Genomic DNA, 17,893 nt, shown 5'->3' with positions numbered 1-17,893 from the left:
GTGGCCCTCACAAATATTTTGGTTATAGTTTTGCTGCCATCTGCTGACAAATGCCTAGTAATGGGGCACAGAGGGGCTTGGTGGTACAGCTTTGAACGGTCTGTTCATGTTTACCACAGCCCCTGGTTTTGCTGACTGTAGAGATGCAGGCCGTATGGTAGGGTTTTATCTCCCAGGTTTATTAGCTATGTGCTGGGGCCCTAATGAGATTGCAACTCTGATACCTCTGGAGCAGGAAGGGACTATCGGGGTGGGCAGCGGCACGGAGTTAGACCATACCCTGCGGATGCTCCCCCGCGGCGGGGTGGCCTGCTGGTCCCCCTCGTCCCCAGACTCCTTCCCATCCCATGGGTGTCCCCCTCCCTCCCTCAGCCAGCATGCGTACGGAGCAGAAAACAAAATCAGAGGAAAACCTGACCTGAGTTTGGAGTTAGCTCTGCTTTGCGGAGGGCTGGACTAGAGTAGCTCCAGAGGTCCCTTCCCACCTGGCTTGTTCTTTGGTTCTGCTTTCTGCCGTTTTTTGCAGCTATTTTTCCCCCGGTGTAAAGTGGTAGCGTGTGTGGCTGGATGTTGGGGTGGGGATGGGGCTGAGATGTGCAGACAGAGCTGGGGCAGGGTGGCCCCAACACGGCCTTTGACATCCACCCCCGAGAGCTGAGCTGCTGGGCACGTGCAGCACCCTGGGCTCAAACCACGAAGTTTCTTAGGAAAGCAGCTGGTGTATCTGTCATCCAGCTACTGCAGAATGGTTCCCGGTACCTGCAGTGGAGTGCTGATGGTTTTTGTGGTGCTGGATATGCCCTGATAACTGCAAAATATTTTCCTGACTAACATATATACTCTGAGCATTCACTAACACTGTAATTCCTGGTAGAAATTATGAAGGACTCATCTATGAAAAAATCTATGAATAATATGTATTTGTGACTCCTGAAAATATACCCCAAGAAGTTGAAGACAGCTGTATCATTGCTTTCCAGAATGGGAATCTAACTGTGATGTATTTAGTGATATGACTGTTAGGTTAAAGCTTCTATTTATTGAATCTTTTCATTTCTTAGGACTGTCTGCATTTCTAGGTGTGAGCCTACTCTTCTTATACTGTGTCTTCATGAAGATACTAAGTTTTTTCTTTATTTCATGTAGGTGGTTTAAAATAAAGTGTGTTCTAATGGAAAATATGCATTTTTGGTGAGTGGAAAGCTAACATAACAGCAATTTCTTTCTTACTTTTTCTGTACGTATCTGAATTGTAAAATCCTCAGCTGAGATGGAAATCAGATTTCGCTGGTTTTGGACAGAATTCAGCATAATGTAGCTATGACCTTGAATGGGTATTCTAGCCATTACGATGGTACAAATAATAATAAAACAATGCTGTTGTCTTCAAAGTATCAGAATTTATAAAATTACTTCTGATTTTATAAATTAAAATTTTATGTATTAAAAAGCTATAGATATAGAAGGCTCTTATACTGAAGAATGCCTTTTGCTTACTGTAATTACCTCATCATTATATTACATATAATAATTACATTATTATAAATACCAGCTAATACTTATTATGATTACTTAGTGTAGACAGGATAGAGAAAAGGAAATATCTCTGTCAGGTAGCTGCCTAAGAGGGAAGCCCCCAGCCTTACCTCTAGCACAGTGACTAATATCTTCTGTAGAGAGCCACTTGTGTCACTTTTAACATCAGACTCCAGATCCCTATCAAAGACTGTGGAGAAAAAAAAATCTGTGAGGGTTCACCCAGTGCTAAAGGCTTTAAATGAAGGTGTTTGTTTGAAAGACAATACTACTTACGCCGTTTGTATGCCTTCTTTATGTTTACAATTTCCTAGGCAAATAAATAAATAAAAAAGGAAAAAATATTTAGAAATAAATAAATAAGTAAAAATAAATAAATTTAATTAATAAATAAATAAGCAAACAAAACCCCAGCAAGTCAATACCATGCCCACGTTGCATGAGGCATAGCAAGCGTGGGGTAGGAGAAGCTGAATTCCCATTCCCCGCTCATGCGGGGACCGACTGCAGCAGAGAGACACGGCTCAAACCCAGCCCGGTTCAGGACAGCATTTCAAGGGATGTCTGACTCGTGCAGGCGTCCCTTGGTTTCACTTGCATTTCAGTGTAAGCTTAAGGGCTTTTTGAAGAGGATTGCATTCCCATACCTGGTGGGAGCCACCTCTGAATGGTCAGAGCAGTGCCAAAGCTCTCTTTCACAGGCACCCAGGGATTCCTCTATCATCAGTGTTGCCTCTGTGCCATCCATGGGAGATATGAGTAGGACCAAGGAAGGAATTTGAACTATATTGCTCTGAACTCCTGCAAGACTTCCAGCCCTGGTATGGCAACCTTACCACCGCTACCAGTGACAACAGGCATTTCAGCTGTGGAAGCTGGTCTGATCCCTTCTCCTCCTCCCGGGGGGATGCTTTTGGCAAGCTGTTTGCCCTGCTACCTAAGGAAAGTCACGCATGGTGTCCCAACCTTATTGTTTCGTGTGCAGAGAATCTCAATCAGCAGTGACTCATCTGTCCCAGCGCCCTTCATCGCCTTCTGAAGCTCTCGGGCCTCGTACTCGCAGGGCAGGTCCAGCAGAGCCAGCACAGCCTTTTCGAAATTCCCACTCAGGTCTCCCTTCAGGTCTTCTTCCAAATCCTGCGGGGACAGTCGGAAGGGTTAGCGCAAAAGCTGAGGTGGGATTAGAGGGTTTCTTAATTTGTTTTGGGAAATTTCATGATTTCAAAGCTTCTTCTGTACCAAAAAGGGACAAAAACATAAAAAAGCCTTTAAATATGTGGACCTTTTTTTTTTCAAAATAAATTCCCTAAAAATTTTTGTTTCAGATTGAGTGAAATGATTGTCCCACCTTCAAATACCAGCTGATATCTGTCCAGTTTTGACTCTAACTTGTTTAAATAACTGCAAATTAGTCTTTTTAAAAGCTTAACAGGAGACTTTGCTCTGAAACACAATGTAGAAACTTCCTGCTTCGAAAAAAGCAGGGATCCCTTCAAAAGAAGTGATCCGACTTAGGAAACTTCTCTTCCAGTTAAAACTGACTTACTGGAAAAAGCAATAAATTTCTACAAAGTGCTTCCGTGCCAAGCAATCAGCATTTTTTCCACCAAAAAACCCCCAAACAAACCAACCTTCCGTGATACGATCTACTTAATTCAAAATTTAGTAAGACCCTGGAGAAGAACTAGCTAGTGCATGTACACTGAGAAGGATGCCTACTGATGATTTATTTGAAGTCCTATCTGCAGTTAACATTTCCTGTAGTATGGGAAGTACTTGACAAGTTGAGAACAACAAAGGAGAAGCCCAGCTCTAAATCTATTGTTCTTAAATACCCTCTTACACAATCGCAAGTGAACACTCAATCTATTCGAGTCAAAGCCTGACATTGGTGTTGGAGCAGTTTCAATGCGTGCACCATGAACCTTGCTTCCTGGAGCAGCAGGAGAGCAAAATGGTACAACTTGTGGCTCCTTCCCGAATGATTCAGGCTGCCCAGGCAAGGAGGAAGGGTTGCTACATGCTGATGTAACCGGGATGTCTCATGGTATTTGCTTATTTCTAATGCCTGTTTTTATTATTCCTCATTACAGAACTAACTCTATAGTGTTTATGTAACCAAAAAATCTTTATCATGCTTGCTGTAAGTTTTACATATAGAAGGCTTTCAGGCCCAGTGCTGCCTGTCTTATTAACATTGATTAATGACTAATGAGTGAGTAGACCTTAAGAAAATACCAATTTAATAATAAGCTCTGCAGGATTCAGCTGTTTACCTAAATAATATATTGGATGCTTTATTTTTCTTATATGCAAAATCGTTAAGGAAGTCTATGCTTCCCCCTCCAGAAATCAAGTGCTCAATGAGACTTCTTAGTTTTACAAGGTGTATTCTACTTCATCACTGGAAGAAATCAATACTACATCTATTAAACTCAACAAAAATACAATGAGGTAAGATCAAATAGTTCCTCTGAACTTGCATCTGGTCTGAGAGGGATTCTGACTTAAAATTCCCTTTTACATTAATTTCTTTTTCTGAATGTGCTGAAGATGAACACAAGCTGAAATATTTTTTTATTTCAGTTATGAGTTATTTTCTATCTTTCCCAACTTTGATTAAAATGCTCTCATCTGGTTAAGCCTGATTTCAAGAAGACTCTGAGGCCTACAATTAGAAATATAGTTGGTATTTTGGGAGATAAAATAAATTGCTGAATCAGAAACTAACTGGTGTCCTCCTTAAATCCACTGCACCCTTGATATTTTCAAAAGTAGAGGCCTGTAGGCTATAGTTCTAGCAGGCATGCGGTTTGAAACAGAGAGGCCATTTATTTCAAAATACCTTGCTATACAGAGCCTTGTACTGCTGTTTTATTTGTTGTCTCTGCTCTGCTGTTCGACTCGACAAGACTTCAATAATTTTCTTTTCATCAGTTCCTGAAAAAGAAGTTGTGCATAGGAATTATTTAATCAGGAATCTAATGCAGACGAAAGAAAAAATGATCTCTAAAGAGAAAAAAATTGCTATCCATAAATCCCCACTGGTGCCAACTTTAGAATTTGTGGCATCTAAGATTCTTCTGAGGATATATTTAACTGTAGTCAGCTACAATGTTCAGACCATAAAATAAAAGTTCCCCATCTCATGCCGCTCATATTTTATCAGGGAAATTGAGTCTTCTGTTTGAGAAGGTCAGACACTGCTCCTAAAATGAGGGTTATGCCAGTGCCCCTGGGCTGACGTACACATTTTTGGTGGCAATGTTTGTCTGTGTAGTCCCGAGGGATCAGCCACCAGATCCAGTTCATTAAGCACGTGAACGCTTGTGCCAGCACAAGACACTGAACGGCGTGGGGCGAGAGGCTGGGGTAGGTGAGCGTGTGTTTAAATCAGCTTCATTAACCCACAGCCTGTACAGAATGGGTTGTGCTTTGCGCTAAATGGAGTCAGGAAGAGGAGCAGGAACCAGCCTTTGTGGTCTGCTGATGCTGTTTTGCTTGGCAAAAGTAAGTGAGAGTGAAGTGGGAGCGTGCGGTGCCCCAGTGATGGGAACCACAGCAGCTGCATCTCCCGGGAACCCATGGGGGAACTGAACACGCAGCACCCCTCCAGCAGAAACCCTCGGGCAGCTTTGAGCTGTAGCTTATGCAATGCATGGAAGCAGCTTACTAAAGGCAATGACCTTGTTCTTGTACTTTTCTTGCCCTCAGCCATATAAACAGATGTTTGCACTAAACAAAGTTGCTGTAAGGCATTCGTTATGTTTGTGGCTAAAGGGTCAGGACCGCAGTGACGTTACTTGGATGCCCAAAAGACACAATAGAGCAGCTACTGCATTAACTTGTGTGTCCTGGTGCACCTCCATCGAAGGGCCAGCAGCTTGCCTCAGGCATTATTTCTTCAAGACAAGTATTGAAATGGAGAACGTGTATCAGGAGAGACCTATGACTCTGCACGTGATGGGCACTGCGAAAATGCCCATAGCATATAAGGGGTTTAGATGGCTGATCATAGGCATCAAACCATATGCTAGGTCCGCTGATTCATGCATGTCACGCTGGTGGACACTGCCCCGTGCTCTCCTTGTGCTCTTCCATCTGCTGCATCCACCTACTGGGCTTTGTGCCATGCCTCATCTCAGGCTCTCGGGAGCAGGGATCAACAAGGGTTTCCAAGGAGCTACCAGTACAAAGGATAAAAATACAAATGGTACTGGCATTGTGCAGCAGCTGTTGCATTTTCACACCTGCATATCACCATCAGGTACATACAGGACAAGCTTAGGGCATCTTGTCCAGTTCTTCCTGCTGAGAACTGAGGCAGAAGGCACGGTCCAGCTTTAGAAGGAAAAGCACTCCTATCTGACAATGTGGGGTTAAACTCTCCGTAGGAGAGTCCTATGAGGAACTGTCTTGACGGGGCTCAGCTGATAGGATGGGAACAGTTCCTAAACTGCAGCACTTAACTAGCTGATTCTGAACGTCAGTGCTACACCAGGAAGAAATGCTTAAATACATGTTTACTGTGCAAATGCCTGGAGTGAATTAATAACTTACTGCTCTCATGTGCTGCCTGGCTGTTCTTCCTCTGCTGGACACTGTCACCTCAACAGACCTGAAGATCCCATGACCACTGTGCATTCCTCATTCACATCAGTGCACAGCCAGCCAGCTTACTTCAAACTACCTTAGAACATGGTGGAAGCCAGTATTTTTGATTAAAAATCACTGATGCAGATTGAGAGCACCATATATTCCTTTCAGCTGATGGAGCTGCAGTGGGCTTTGATGAACATATGGGGGTGGTGATGTTTGTTACTGGTCCTTGAAGGTCTGGGAAAGGACATATAACCATGACCCTAATCCGACATGACTAGCTGGAGCCCTTGACTGTTGTATCAGTCTTGACAGCTTGACGTTCCTATCACAGGGAGCAAATATCATGTTTATCCCAATTCCCTGGAGCCAAGCAATTAACAAACTAGATCTTACCAGTCTTTGAGGAACAAGCTGGCTTCCCTTCCCATTTATCTTAATCACATAAAACTTCATGGGTGTGCATGTTCTTTGAGTCAGTAAGTGACAGGAAGCATAAAGATTACCTGAAACTGGTTGGAACAGTTGTTTTGCCCTAGGTTTATGTATATGCTCTTTATAATATTGAATATTATAATTATTAATTATAATAATGAATTGCCCTTTGTATAAAAAACAAGAGCTTTCTTACCTGCTCCTTTGCAGGCACTATGTATTTTCTTGGCATCTCGGTCTGGATCAAAACCATGATGATGGCGTTTGTTGGTTGACTAGGAAAACAGAGGCACAAGAGATACATGGGAGACAATTTTGCATTAGTCTCTCTGAATGACAGCAGTTTGGGCCAGTTTCTTCTTTGATATTTGTTTACACCACCTAAACCGTGAAGTTCACGCCAGCCTTTGCTGAAACACTCTATCTGTCACTAGGGCTCCTAGAATGGATCCACAAATAGCTGTCACCACATGACACACGGTGCTGATCCTATATAACTTTGTTCTGCCAGTTCAGGCTTATTAAAATAATTTAAAGGTAGTAACTTAATACTGGGCATCTTCATGCCAGATCAAGTCACTTTACAATTGGCCAATAAAAATACCCTATTAGATGTGTACAGACCCAGGCCCCGTCTCTGCAGTATGTTTGTAAGTACTAGGAGCTTAAAATCTGAATCAGCTGAATAAAAACTGGTCCTGCAAACCTTTCTTGCATCGATGCATTCATGCAATCAAGATAATTGGAGATATATAACATGATAAAGCTGGTGGTTTTTTTATTTTGGCAAAATAGTACATGTGGTTACCTTGAGCTAAATCTATCGGGGATAATAACTCAAAGTCCACAGCCGCTGCAGCAGTTTACATCCAGACATACCACTGTAAACAGAAAACCATGCCTGTTCCTACTAATCTGACAAGCTGTGAATCACAGGGGCTGAAATGCTGGTACACCCTTTATTCTGCTGTTTCTCAAACAAGGGTAGAAGTTATCTGAGACCAGGAGGTCAGAAAGGTTTTCAACCCCTGTAATATCATGAATCAGATCTTTTAAATGCCTAAACTCTAAAATAATACTGGAAAATAGGTCCTAGGCTCCTAAATCAAATAGAACTATATGCACACCACGGACTCGGGAGGTCTAAGCGGGCACTGCAAGTGCTTTGGCATTTCCATTCAAAGAGCAACATGTGGATCAGGCTACTTGCTTTGCAGGGCTGCCAGGCATTGGCACCACCACTGTTAATTAAGGGTTATGATACCCCAGGGCATGGCACTCTGCTCTCCACTAAATTAAGGGTTATGACACCCCAGCGCACGATAGTCTGCTTTTAGGCCCTTCTGAAAATGCCACCAGCCTACTGAAGATCAGAAGAGGCTAAAGGGCTGATTAACCTCCTTGTTTTTGGGGATAGCACAGGGCAGAGACGATTCCTGAAAGACATTAGGCACAATATCATTCTGCTTGTGCGATAAAGAGAATTTAGCCATATGGCTGCGGGCCGTGCTCTGCCACGTACCCATCTGGCCAGAGGACAACCTGGTTTATTTACAAGTATAGATACAGCCTGGAAATCTGTTTGTTGGTATTCTTCAAAAGTTTTGTGCTGTGATCTACTAGCTCTGGTGGAAAGGCTACAGCTCTGGATAAAGGAGTCCTCTGTCAAAAGACAAAGGGTCTTTTCTCAAGGAGAAAACCGAAGTCCAGTCCCTACACTGCTTTACCAATGTACCTTTGTGAGAGGCTAAAGACAATTTAGGTACCTGGCTTTCCTAATGCAGTTAGCAGGTAGGATACGACTTACTGCTAATGGTAGCTGCTATGGCGCAGCTATCTCACTGAAACAGAAAGTTATTTTTACAGCAATAGCAATTAGTAAGGTACAATAACAATGCAATAATTTCTCTTGGTCTTTACAGCGCAAGGTAACACTTTCATTGCCACATCATTATCACAAATGTTGCTTGTAAAACATGTATCCTACTGTAAGATCTGACCCGCACACATGCTTTTCTAAACCTTTCAAACAAGGTGGAAATAGATGCATATAAGTAATACTTTCTAGTGGAAGATTTTATTTAACGGTCTTCAGATTTATCAGGAATTTTGTCAAAAAGGAAAGGGAAAAGCACAAAGTTAGAAAACAGACACACTGATCACTGTCTTTATCCAAAATGAATTGCATTCACATTTTTCTATTATGATAGGGTGTACGTGCTTCTCCTTTGATGGAATCATGTACAAAAGATATCTTTTTGCACACATGCTTGAAAATTAAGCAACTCTAATTTCTTTCTTCTTTTCTCATTACTATACCCTCATTTTCATTCTTGTGAGAATAAAATTCACCTTTGTTCTCTGTAATACCAAAACAAACAATGACAGCTAACCAGACTTGGTGGGTGACGAATTTGGGGGAACAGGATAATGGGATCCCACAATACAATAAAAGTTTATTCTGGATATACAGCCCCAGGATGCAAATGCTGCATGCACAATGGGCCTCTTTGCTGGAGAGTCATACGGGCACAGTGTTGACACAAGGAGTGTGGTCCAGGTGCTTCTCAATGTGTGGCGAATTCAATGAGCATTCAGGAGGATGCTCTGCTGCCTGTTCAATTGAGTGTACCCTGCAGACAGCAGTGTGTGGTGCCAGTATAGTTTTCCCCTCTCCATAATACCAAGTTTAACATGCAAATTGTTTTTAAACACTTCAGTCCATACTTTAACGTATGATTGGTAGTATTGTCAGAGTTACAGCTGTGTTGGGTAATGCTCCTAATTACTTCTTGCATCTGTATCATGCACCCTGGAGCAATCCCAAAGGACGCTGTAAGCTGGAGAGACAGTATCCCTGCCTTTCCCCTGCGCCATGTAGAAAACTGCTTGTAGGAACAGGGTACAATATCTGAATGCAGTAATGATGGTGACATTAAGCTATCATTATTTCGTCTCTATAGTGTTAGTGTGCTTCTCAGATGATGTTCATGCCACTCATACAGTTGATCCTGCTGTCTGTGTCAGGCAGCCAGTACTGAAGTTATCCTAGAGTTGTTTGCAAAGCATTTCTTTGTGAGGGTAAGGACCAGGGAAGCAGCTGAAAAATCAGCAAAAAAAGGGATGATTGTGGAGCACAAAATAGAGAGAAAAGTGTTAACATATCAAACGCACAGATTTGACTATTTTGTAGTATCCAAGTGCTATTCTAATTTATAGGCCCCCAAATTCACTCCAACAACATGAGTTGAGAACTGTTGCTCCACATTCACTTCCTCCTGACCTGGGACAGAAGATGCACTAGTGAGAAGTGAGAGGAAAAAGGCTTCATCTGGCATTTGCTCCCACTTTTCAGTCATTCAGCTTGGACAGAAACACCTACACAAACACCCAAAGGCAAGGAGCTGGTTTGTACTTTGCTTTGCCTTACCCACCAGCAGTGCTGGGCTGTGGGTATCGCCCTTATCATGCTAATGCTGCCATCTCTGCAGCTCCCACTGCCCCAACCCTATCACAGATGCACCTGGGCCTGGTAATGTCATTACAGGACTTTGGGAGAGTGATTTGCTCTCTTATGCCTTGATGGCTGGTCAGTTATGCTCAGGTTTTAGCTAACTCCTAGGTGCAACTTGTCATTGAAGCTGTTGTATTTGTGCGTAGCACAGTTGCAACAGGTAGGAAAATGGTAGCACCAGCATCTGAAACAATGTTGTGGATTTACAAGGATTCATAAAGACATAAAAAAGAAACGTTACTTCTTTTCAAAGGGAAAATCATGCAGAAGGGAAGGAAGACCTGTTTCTTAATGATGTTCAGGACATATTTGTTTAAAAGCACCAGAGGAATCTATTGAGTCAGCTCTGCTAAAGCTTCCGCCTTCAAATAAATCACTATAAAACATTAAATGATACACCTGGGGGATATAATTCTTATAGTACTGTGTATAATACTAGCATCAGCTTTAAAGATAAGAAATCTGATACTCTGGGTAAGTGACTGTCAAGGCCAACTCATGAGTCTTCTGGAAAGCCCTGGTTAAAATTCACTACCTGCTGGGTCCCAGCCTTGATCTTGCCCACTGACGCAGCCTTTCCCATGCAGGAGAGGGAGAGCTGTTCACAACTGTACTGCTTCCTACTCTGCAGATTTTGACAGGTAGATTTTTCTGCAAGGGATAAATGGCAAAAGAAATTGATGTTTAATATCATTTGTAACTTGCAGGCATTTTCCTTTTAAAAATATGGGCAGAATCACTTTAATATAGCTCTTGTTTTAGAGTTAGGATCTTAGATTAGATTTGAGTAGTTAACGACTTTCAAGTGTTATGGCAATTTTGGTGATAGCGTGATGTGGAGTCTGAAATAGCAGATGGACATATTGCATACAAATTTTGCAGCTGGACATAGTATGTAAGGGAACTTGCTTTCATAAATTGGTCCAGATCCAGCTACTCAGTTACTTCATTTTCTTCTATACTTCTCTCCAATACTTCTACATTAATTGTGTAATTAATGTAAGTGTAATAATTAATTGTATGAATAAATGTAAGTGTAACCAAAGTTCTGGTGGTAAGAAATCCTCTTTTCACTTCCAGCCTAGCTGTATTCATGGCCTGTGTCCACTTGTTTTTTCTGCCAACAGTGTTCCTTAGCTTGAACAGGTTTTGCTTCACTCAAGCATATTTTAGACAACAATCATTTTCCCTTGCAGCTTTGGCTAGAATTGCCACAGATTTATTTCTATTAAAAAGGATAGATTATAACTGATCTAAAACTAACAGTTCTACCTTGTTGTAAAGCACACCAAGTAGTTTTTCCTACTGTAAATTACATTTGACTTTAAGGAGATGTAAGATGAGTTTATAGTTGAAGATGAACTGCAATGCTTAGAGAAGCATTTGGGGACTGTTCTTTGATATTTCAGCATGTGGAGCCCTTATGGTACACAAATAAACAGTTTAACAAAAACATCAGCAAAACCAAGAAAGACATGGGGCGGAGGGGGTGGAGGGAGCGGAATAAGAGCTCTGGTGGATTCAAAGCATCAGCAGTTAGAATTGGTGGGATGTTGCAATACATTGCAGACATTTCTGAAGACAAAGTCTAATGTCTCATATCTTCCTTAGGCTAAAGACAATTAAGCTTGCAGTAGATACAAAGTGCTTATCTGTCAGTAGACAAGAACAGAAGAAACACTATCATGAGCATGCCAGGTAGCTTCCTGTATTGCAAAAGAGAGACAACGTACCCTGCCTGAAAATAGCTGATAATAGAGCTGAGCAATCACAGCAATTTTTCCATTCCATTCCATCATCTCAAGCAGATGCCACAACCATGCGCAGGAACAGAGGTTTATGGAGGAGTACCGTCAAAGAACAGAAAGGGTAGCTCCTTGGGACGTTGCTGACAGTGCTCACCTGCTGCAGCTCTAACACAGATCGATGCTGATAACCAACACGGATAAATGCAGACGCAGACCCTTACAAACAAATCACTAGGAAGAGCCAGCAGGAATGTGGCTGCTGACCAGAGCAGTCGAGATGCAGGTCTAATAGCTATGGGCAGAGCTCTAAAAAGGGCTGGATTGATCCAGGGATATTGAGTGTCTAATCCAGTCTTCATTTCTGCCAAGTCCATTTTATGTGCTTTATTTAGTGGATGTCTAATTACAAGCTTCTCTTCTTCTCTTTGGTTGCTGTTTTCATTTTTCTTCAGCTTAACAGAAGTAAAAATTAAATCTCAAAATGGCAGCACATAGAAAGGTCAGACAAACCCAGCCATGCTCTTTACCGCACTGACTCCTGCATTTGAGTGAGGTCTGGAATAAAATTTAGGGCAGTATTCAGTTGTCTAAATGTGGGTATGTGATGCTGTTAGAGATGCCCCATGGTAAGCTGCCCGCTGCCTGTCAGAAATGAGTGGTCTCCTGTGGGACTTGCATCTGTCAACCCAGTGCAGATGTCTGACATACCTGAGGGCATCACCAACAGTTACTGGAGGTGAGCAACAGAATCATGCCACGGCTATTTTACCAGTTTTCTTATTCTTCACATATATTTAATTATGTTCACAAAAATGCATTGGAGAAAAACAAGGTTTTGAAAAGACTGACATAAACCAGTTCCATATGCAGCAATCTGAGGTTTCCTTTCTACCAAGCAGGTGAGAACCAGAAACGCCTCTGCCTCGTTTCCCACAGATTTACATCTCCTGTTTGGCTGATTTTGGTGCCTCTACCACCTACTGCAGCTGAAGCAGTTCCTGTGATGGGCACAGGCATACTGGCTCATAACTGTGTTGACTCTCTGTTGTCTTATAAAGGTTGAGCTCATGCCTCAGTTTTTTGCTCTGGGGATTTCTAACACAGTCTCTCTCTTCTCAAGATATTCAAGAAGTGTAACAGGCACCTAATAATTTTGAGACTAACACCCTGCTGGTAAATTAATCTAAAAATTGTCCAGTGGGTTCAAATATTCTTAGTTAGGGTAACAGATATATACATATTGCAGTGTCATGCATCCTGTTTCTTTAGGACGCCAAGGCCCAAACAATCCATAATGTCCCAAAGGTGAGCACAGGAATGCCAGAAAACCAAACAGACAAGCCAAAACAATTGAAAACCCATCACAGATCAGAAACTGTGGAACCTGTTGATATTTCTCCGTTCTCACCATGCACAGTCACTGAGTCACCAGTCCAAAGACCTTTGGGGAGCCTCGTCTCCAACTAACAAACCAGTTCTCCTCCAGCTCAGCACTGCTAGAGCTGTCAGGACTGGTTTGGGCAGAGCTGATCCTGCTGTAGGCAATGGATAAGCAAGCTGACATCTCAAGGTGCCTTCCAATTCTATGATTTTCTGTATTCCTCTTCTGTGTGGAGAGGAAAATTTATATTCTCTATCTGCCAAGAAATGTCCCAAACCATCTAGTCACCTTGTTAGCATAATAAACAACAGGACTGGGGTGTTCATCTCATTAGTTAAATTGTATCTAATATACTACGATCATGGAAGACAGCTTTTGGCAAATCAGCACCTAATGATTAATTTTTTATCAACACACATATACTCAAGATTAATTATTTATCCTGGCAGAAACCTTTAATGAGCTACAATGCAACTAAAATCCAAGGTTAACTAGACTAACAGTACTGGATAGGAAAAAAAAAGGGCACATTGTCTTAGATCTTGTGGTTTTAGTCTTCTAGTACATCACACATTGTCAGGATAACACCCTGTTAGTAGAACAGACTCTGAACTCCCACCCAATGGGACAGTCTTAGTGACAAACAGCCCAAATCTCAGCACTCATTGCCAAGCATTTCCGTGTGTTAAGAATTAAACACAAGAACAAACAAGGGAGTAGGCTGCTGTATTTTGATTCTGATCTACTTCCAAAGACAGACTGAAAACATGATTCTACGTTTGTACTTCATCAATAGCGTGATTTACTAGAACAGACATTTCCAGTCCTAAGTCTTTTTTTCAATACTTAATGCTACCTTAGGCCCCTTTGAACTGCATCAATTTTTGGGTCATAGCAGAAGGTATGAGCATAACAGGAATAGTCACAGCCTTCTAACCCTATATAAGGTATATTATTCCTTTATAATATTGTCACCTTATTTTAAACCTATGCATTCCTAATAGAAAATATATCTGCCTGCTTGTGTCAGTTAAAAATGCAGTTGAGACTGGACTGAACATCAAAAGAGAGGAGGAAAAGCCACTTCAGTGGTAGCATCCAACCTGCCTGACAAGCAACATACCTCCCTCGCCCATGGCAAAGAGCCTGCAGATATCACACATCTCAGAGCTGTGGGTGGGAGAGCTCTCGGAGCTGGCAGGCAGAGGATCACCCCTCCACCAGGAGCCTCCGGCTTTGCCATGGGATGGACGAGGGCCCTGGGGCAAGCTGGCAATGGAGTCCAGTGACCTGTGGCTGCCTTCTGCGGCAGCGAGGCCCTGGGACACCGGTACAGCCCTGTTCCTGGCCGTGTCAGCCAGCCTGGCATGGGGCTGCAAATATACCTGGGGGTTAAAAGGGTGACTTTCTCACAAAGCTCCAGACCATCGATCAGAAAGGGCAGAAAAGCAGATAAAGCCCATTTCATTTCAGTGTATAGGTACTTCCATGAGAAAAACTTCCAAATATTACAGCTCTTTAATATAGTGGAGTAGCAAAAGAAACAAAGCAATTACTGATAGGCAAGGTTGGGTCTCATCTAACTGGGAAAGGCTGTTCAGGGGCGAGGATGTCTGGTCATTAGCGGATGGTGGGTTCACCATCTCCTATCATCCTGGCATCAAAGAAAGGTGTTCTTCTGCAAGCTCTTCTTCAGCGAAATTCAAATAATTTGGCTCAATTATTCAGGTAGGAATTTATGTGAAATGTAAAGGCTTTTAGCACACAGGTCAGAGTAGATGGGCGCTAACATTTAAAAACAAACAGAAGCAAACAGCTGCGGCATGTTGGCAGTGGGGCAGTATCAGCAAGCACCAAGGTTCGTGCTACGGTAATAAAAAGGTGGGGTTGGTAAACACCTTTTTGACACAGGTCAATTGGCAAGTGCTCCCTTAAGGACTATATGTGTCCTTTTGACCACAAGGTTTCTTCCTCTGCTGTTTTTTAAAACGTACCTGTCATTTTTGTTTGAGCAATTTTCTCAGTCAACCACAATATGTAACTGGAAAATTGCCATCTGCCTCCTTGACTGCTCAGAGAATGGTATCAGCATCTCCGAATGCCATCCACCATCTGCCAGGCAGGCTGTCACTCTCCCAAATCCTTACGGCTGTTTTAGAACTAACAGCTGTACAAAAGCAACATGCACTGTTGGGCTAGCTTGTTGCTGACAGTTTGTGGCTATCAGGAACAAAACAATTTCTATATGAAGTCTCTGTTGGATAATACAGTATATGTAAGTCATGTAGATTAGACTTCATTACTCAACAGCCTTTGCAATGACTCAGTGACTCTTTTCAAACTGAGAGGTGCAAATAACCTTATTTTCTACATCTCAGACTAAAACTACAGTGACAAAAAGATCCTAATAGAATTAGTCGCATTTACTTTTTCCTATTACAAAAAAGTGGCAACAGTGAAGGTAATTTCTCTGACAGTTATTTAAACTGCAAAATTAAAACCATCTCTCTCCTACAATGTCCCTCATGTTTCTAAGTAGCTGTTAATATATCATCTCATAATACCTTATGGCTAATTTTTTATCCACTCCACTTATTCACGCTCATCACCATGATTAAGAGAAAAATTAAGCCCGCAATTAAGAGAAAAAAATAAATTTGGGGGGGATCTCTCATGGCTGAATTTTACACTGTCCAGTTTTAATGTGTCCTAACCTTCTTATGGCTGGTGGAACTCCTTAACGCAGATTACTTTTAAAATCAGAGTTAGCTCCCAGGGTACCATGCAGTAGGAATGCCAAAGCTGCAAAACCGCAGCTTTTATTTCTAGAGTGTTCAATCCAGATGCTTAAATACAGACACTTTTGAGATGTGCCAGAGCCCCCGGCACCTGCATGGGGCTGGCAGAGGTGACGCAGGGCTGACAGGGACCTGACTCCCCCCGTTGTGGCAGCTGAAGCCAAGGCAGGAAAGGATGCTAGAAATCTCTAGAGGCGTCATGCCTGTGGTTAGTCATGAGTCATGCCTCACATCACTTCCTTTTAATACTTATCTTGCAAATAAAAGCCACAGAAAAATGGCAAACAAATGGCTTTATTCACCTAGGACAAATCTAGAATTCCAAGTCTGGAATAATTCTCTGTTACACTGGGGTGGACTTGTCTACTTTTATTTTATTGACCGTAATGCCCAGCTGGAAAGCACTTTGTATGCTGGGCCATTAGGGATGATAACTAAAATGATTGGAAACTGGCATATTCTGCCTCTTTTTCAGCAGAGATACCAAATCTCTGACTTGCACACTGTAGCTTAAGTGTTCTTATGTCTTATTAAAAATTTTACACTCATTACCTCAACTAAGACTTGTCATGAGTTTTGGTAAGTTGACATTGATGGAACTGAAGTAAATTCTTGTGTATGTCAGCATGAAAGCTAACATGACTTAAGTATTCCTACGCAGGGCTGAAAAACATGGACACAATATTTGGGAACATCATGTTGACTCTTCATGTATGCTAAAGCTGAATTATTTAGAAGGAGAAGAACTGGAAGAATGTTGCACCCCATCAGGGAAGCCCCAAGATTACATGCTTCTCCCCTTGGTCCCTTTGCTGTTTTTAAAACATTCCCCTGCAAGATGCATTATCTAAACACCATCTATATATTTATAGACACATAGAAGTGCTGTTACTATACAGACATGGCATGTTTATTGTCCAACAAACCAACTGTGTCTACTGAACTTGGAGGTTTCTGTGTCTAACTCCTTTCTACCTCGCAGGGTGGAGAAAGTCTCAAGATACTCCCAGGTCAGCTGAGTCACCCAGAGCAGCAGTAATCAGTCCATTGCTTCAGTCAGTAGTTGTAATTAACAATAAAGGCAGAGTAATTTTTCTGGATAGTAACAACAGAACTTGGTACAATATACTAAAAATGTTGTATACAAAGAAGAACGTTAGAATCCAGATATTTTGGATTTTTTAATGTTTTTGTAAAACATAATTGTTTGACCTGTTTACATTGTGTAAAACATAAATGTAATGACCCTTTGATACTTCAGATGGGTTCTTTTTTTGCCGCAAGTGCATCATAAATTTTTCATGGGTAGATGCTTGTCAACACCTAACGCAGCTGCACTCACAGGATAGCCTCAGACCTAAAAGGAACAGAAAATGTCCTGGATAAAAGGGGACCATGGAAATGAAAAGAATCTGCCACAGCTCTTCCCCAGTGCTGAGTGGCTCAACAAGAAGGTATTTCTGTCTTCTGCTGACTGTGGGCTTATGGCCAGGGACTGAACAAGAATCGACTGTGACTGAATATTGGTCTGCCAGGGGATGCAACAAATAGCAATTGTTGAGCTTTGTGATGAGATAATAAAATCACGCTGTGGTAAGTAATACTTGTACTAAGGAAACATTTCTACAATGATAGAGATGTCCATAGGCAACACAGAGGCCCTTGTGATGTTTGTGAGCTTATCCCCAAGAGGACTCCTCAGGCAGATATATTCTCCAGGTTATACTTACCTTTTTACCTTCAACTTCTCAGACAATCTAGCCACAACAACCTGCCACCCGCTTCTGACATTATAGAGTCCTCCCTGGCAGAAGGTTTGGACTGCTTTACAATGAGAAGATGAAACTCAAGGGCATCCCAGAGAATCTCAAAGAGTGGTTTA

The 17,893-nt window shown here is 42.0% G+C and overlaps 1 protein-coding gene across 5 annotated transcripts in view; it reads right to left on the bottom strand.

The window, feature by feature from the left end:
* ANXA13 (annexin A13) overlaps positions 1-17,893 on the bottom strand; it is a 32,792-nt gene that overhangs the window by 4,948 nt on the left and 9,951 nt on the right. For all 5 annotated transcript variants that reach the window (XM_030012816.1, XM_030012814.1, XM_041123215.1 and 2 more), the window contains 5 exons: positions 6,767-6,845; positions 4,382-4,476; positions 2,503-2,673; positions 1,813-1,846; positions 1,647-1,726 (listed from right to left, as the gene is read on the bottom strand). In XM_030012816.1, the coding sequence (XP_029868676.1) occupies positions 1,647-1,726; positions 1,813-1,846; positions 2,503-2,673; positions 4,382-4,476; positions 6,767-6,845 (459 nt within the window). The remainder of the gene's footprint in view (positions 1-1,646; positions 1,727-1,812; positions 1,847-2,502; positions 2,674-4,381; positions 4,477-6,766; positions 6,846-17,893) is intronic.

This window comes from Aquila chrysaetos, chromosome 4 (assembly GCF_900496995.4).
Source record: "Aquila chrysaetos chrysaetos chromosome 4, bAquChr1.4, whole genome shotgun sequence".
Taxonomy (NCBI): Eukaryota; Metazoa; Chordata; class Aves; order Accipitriformes; family Accipitridae; genus Aquila; species Aquila chrysaetos.
The sequence above is the reverse complement of the archived record's forward strand: the minus strand, read 5'-3'. Positions and strand labels throughout refer to the sequence as shown.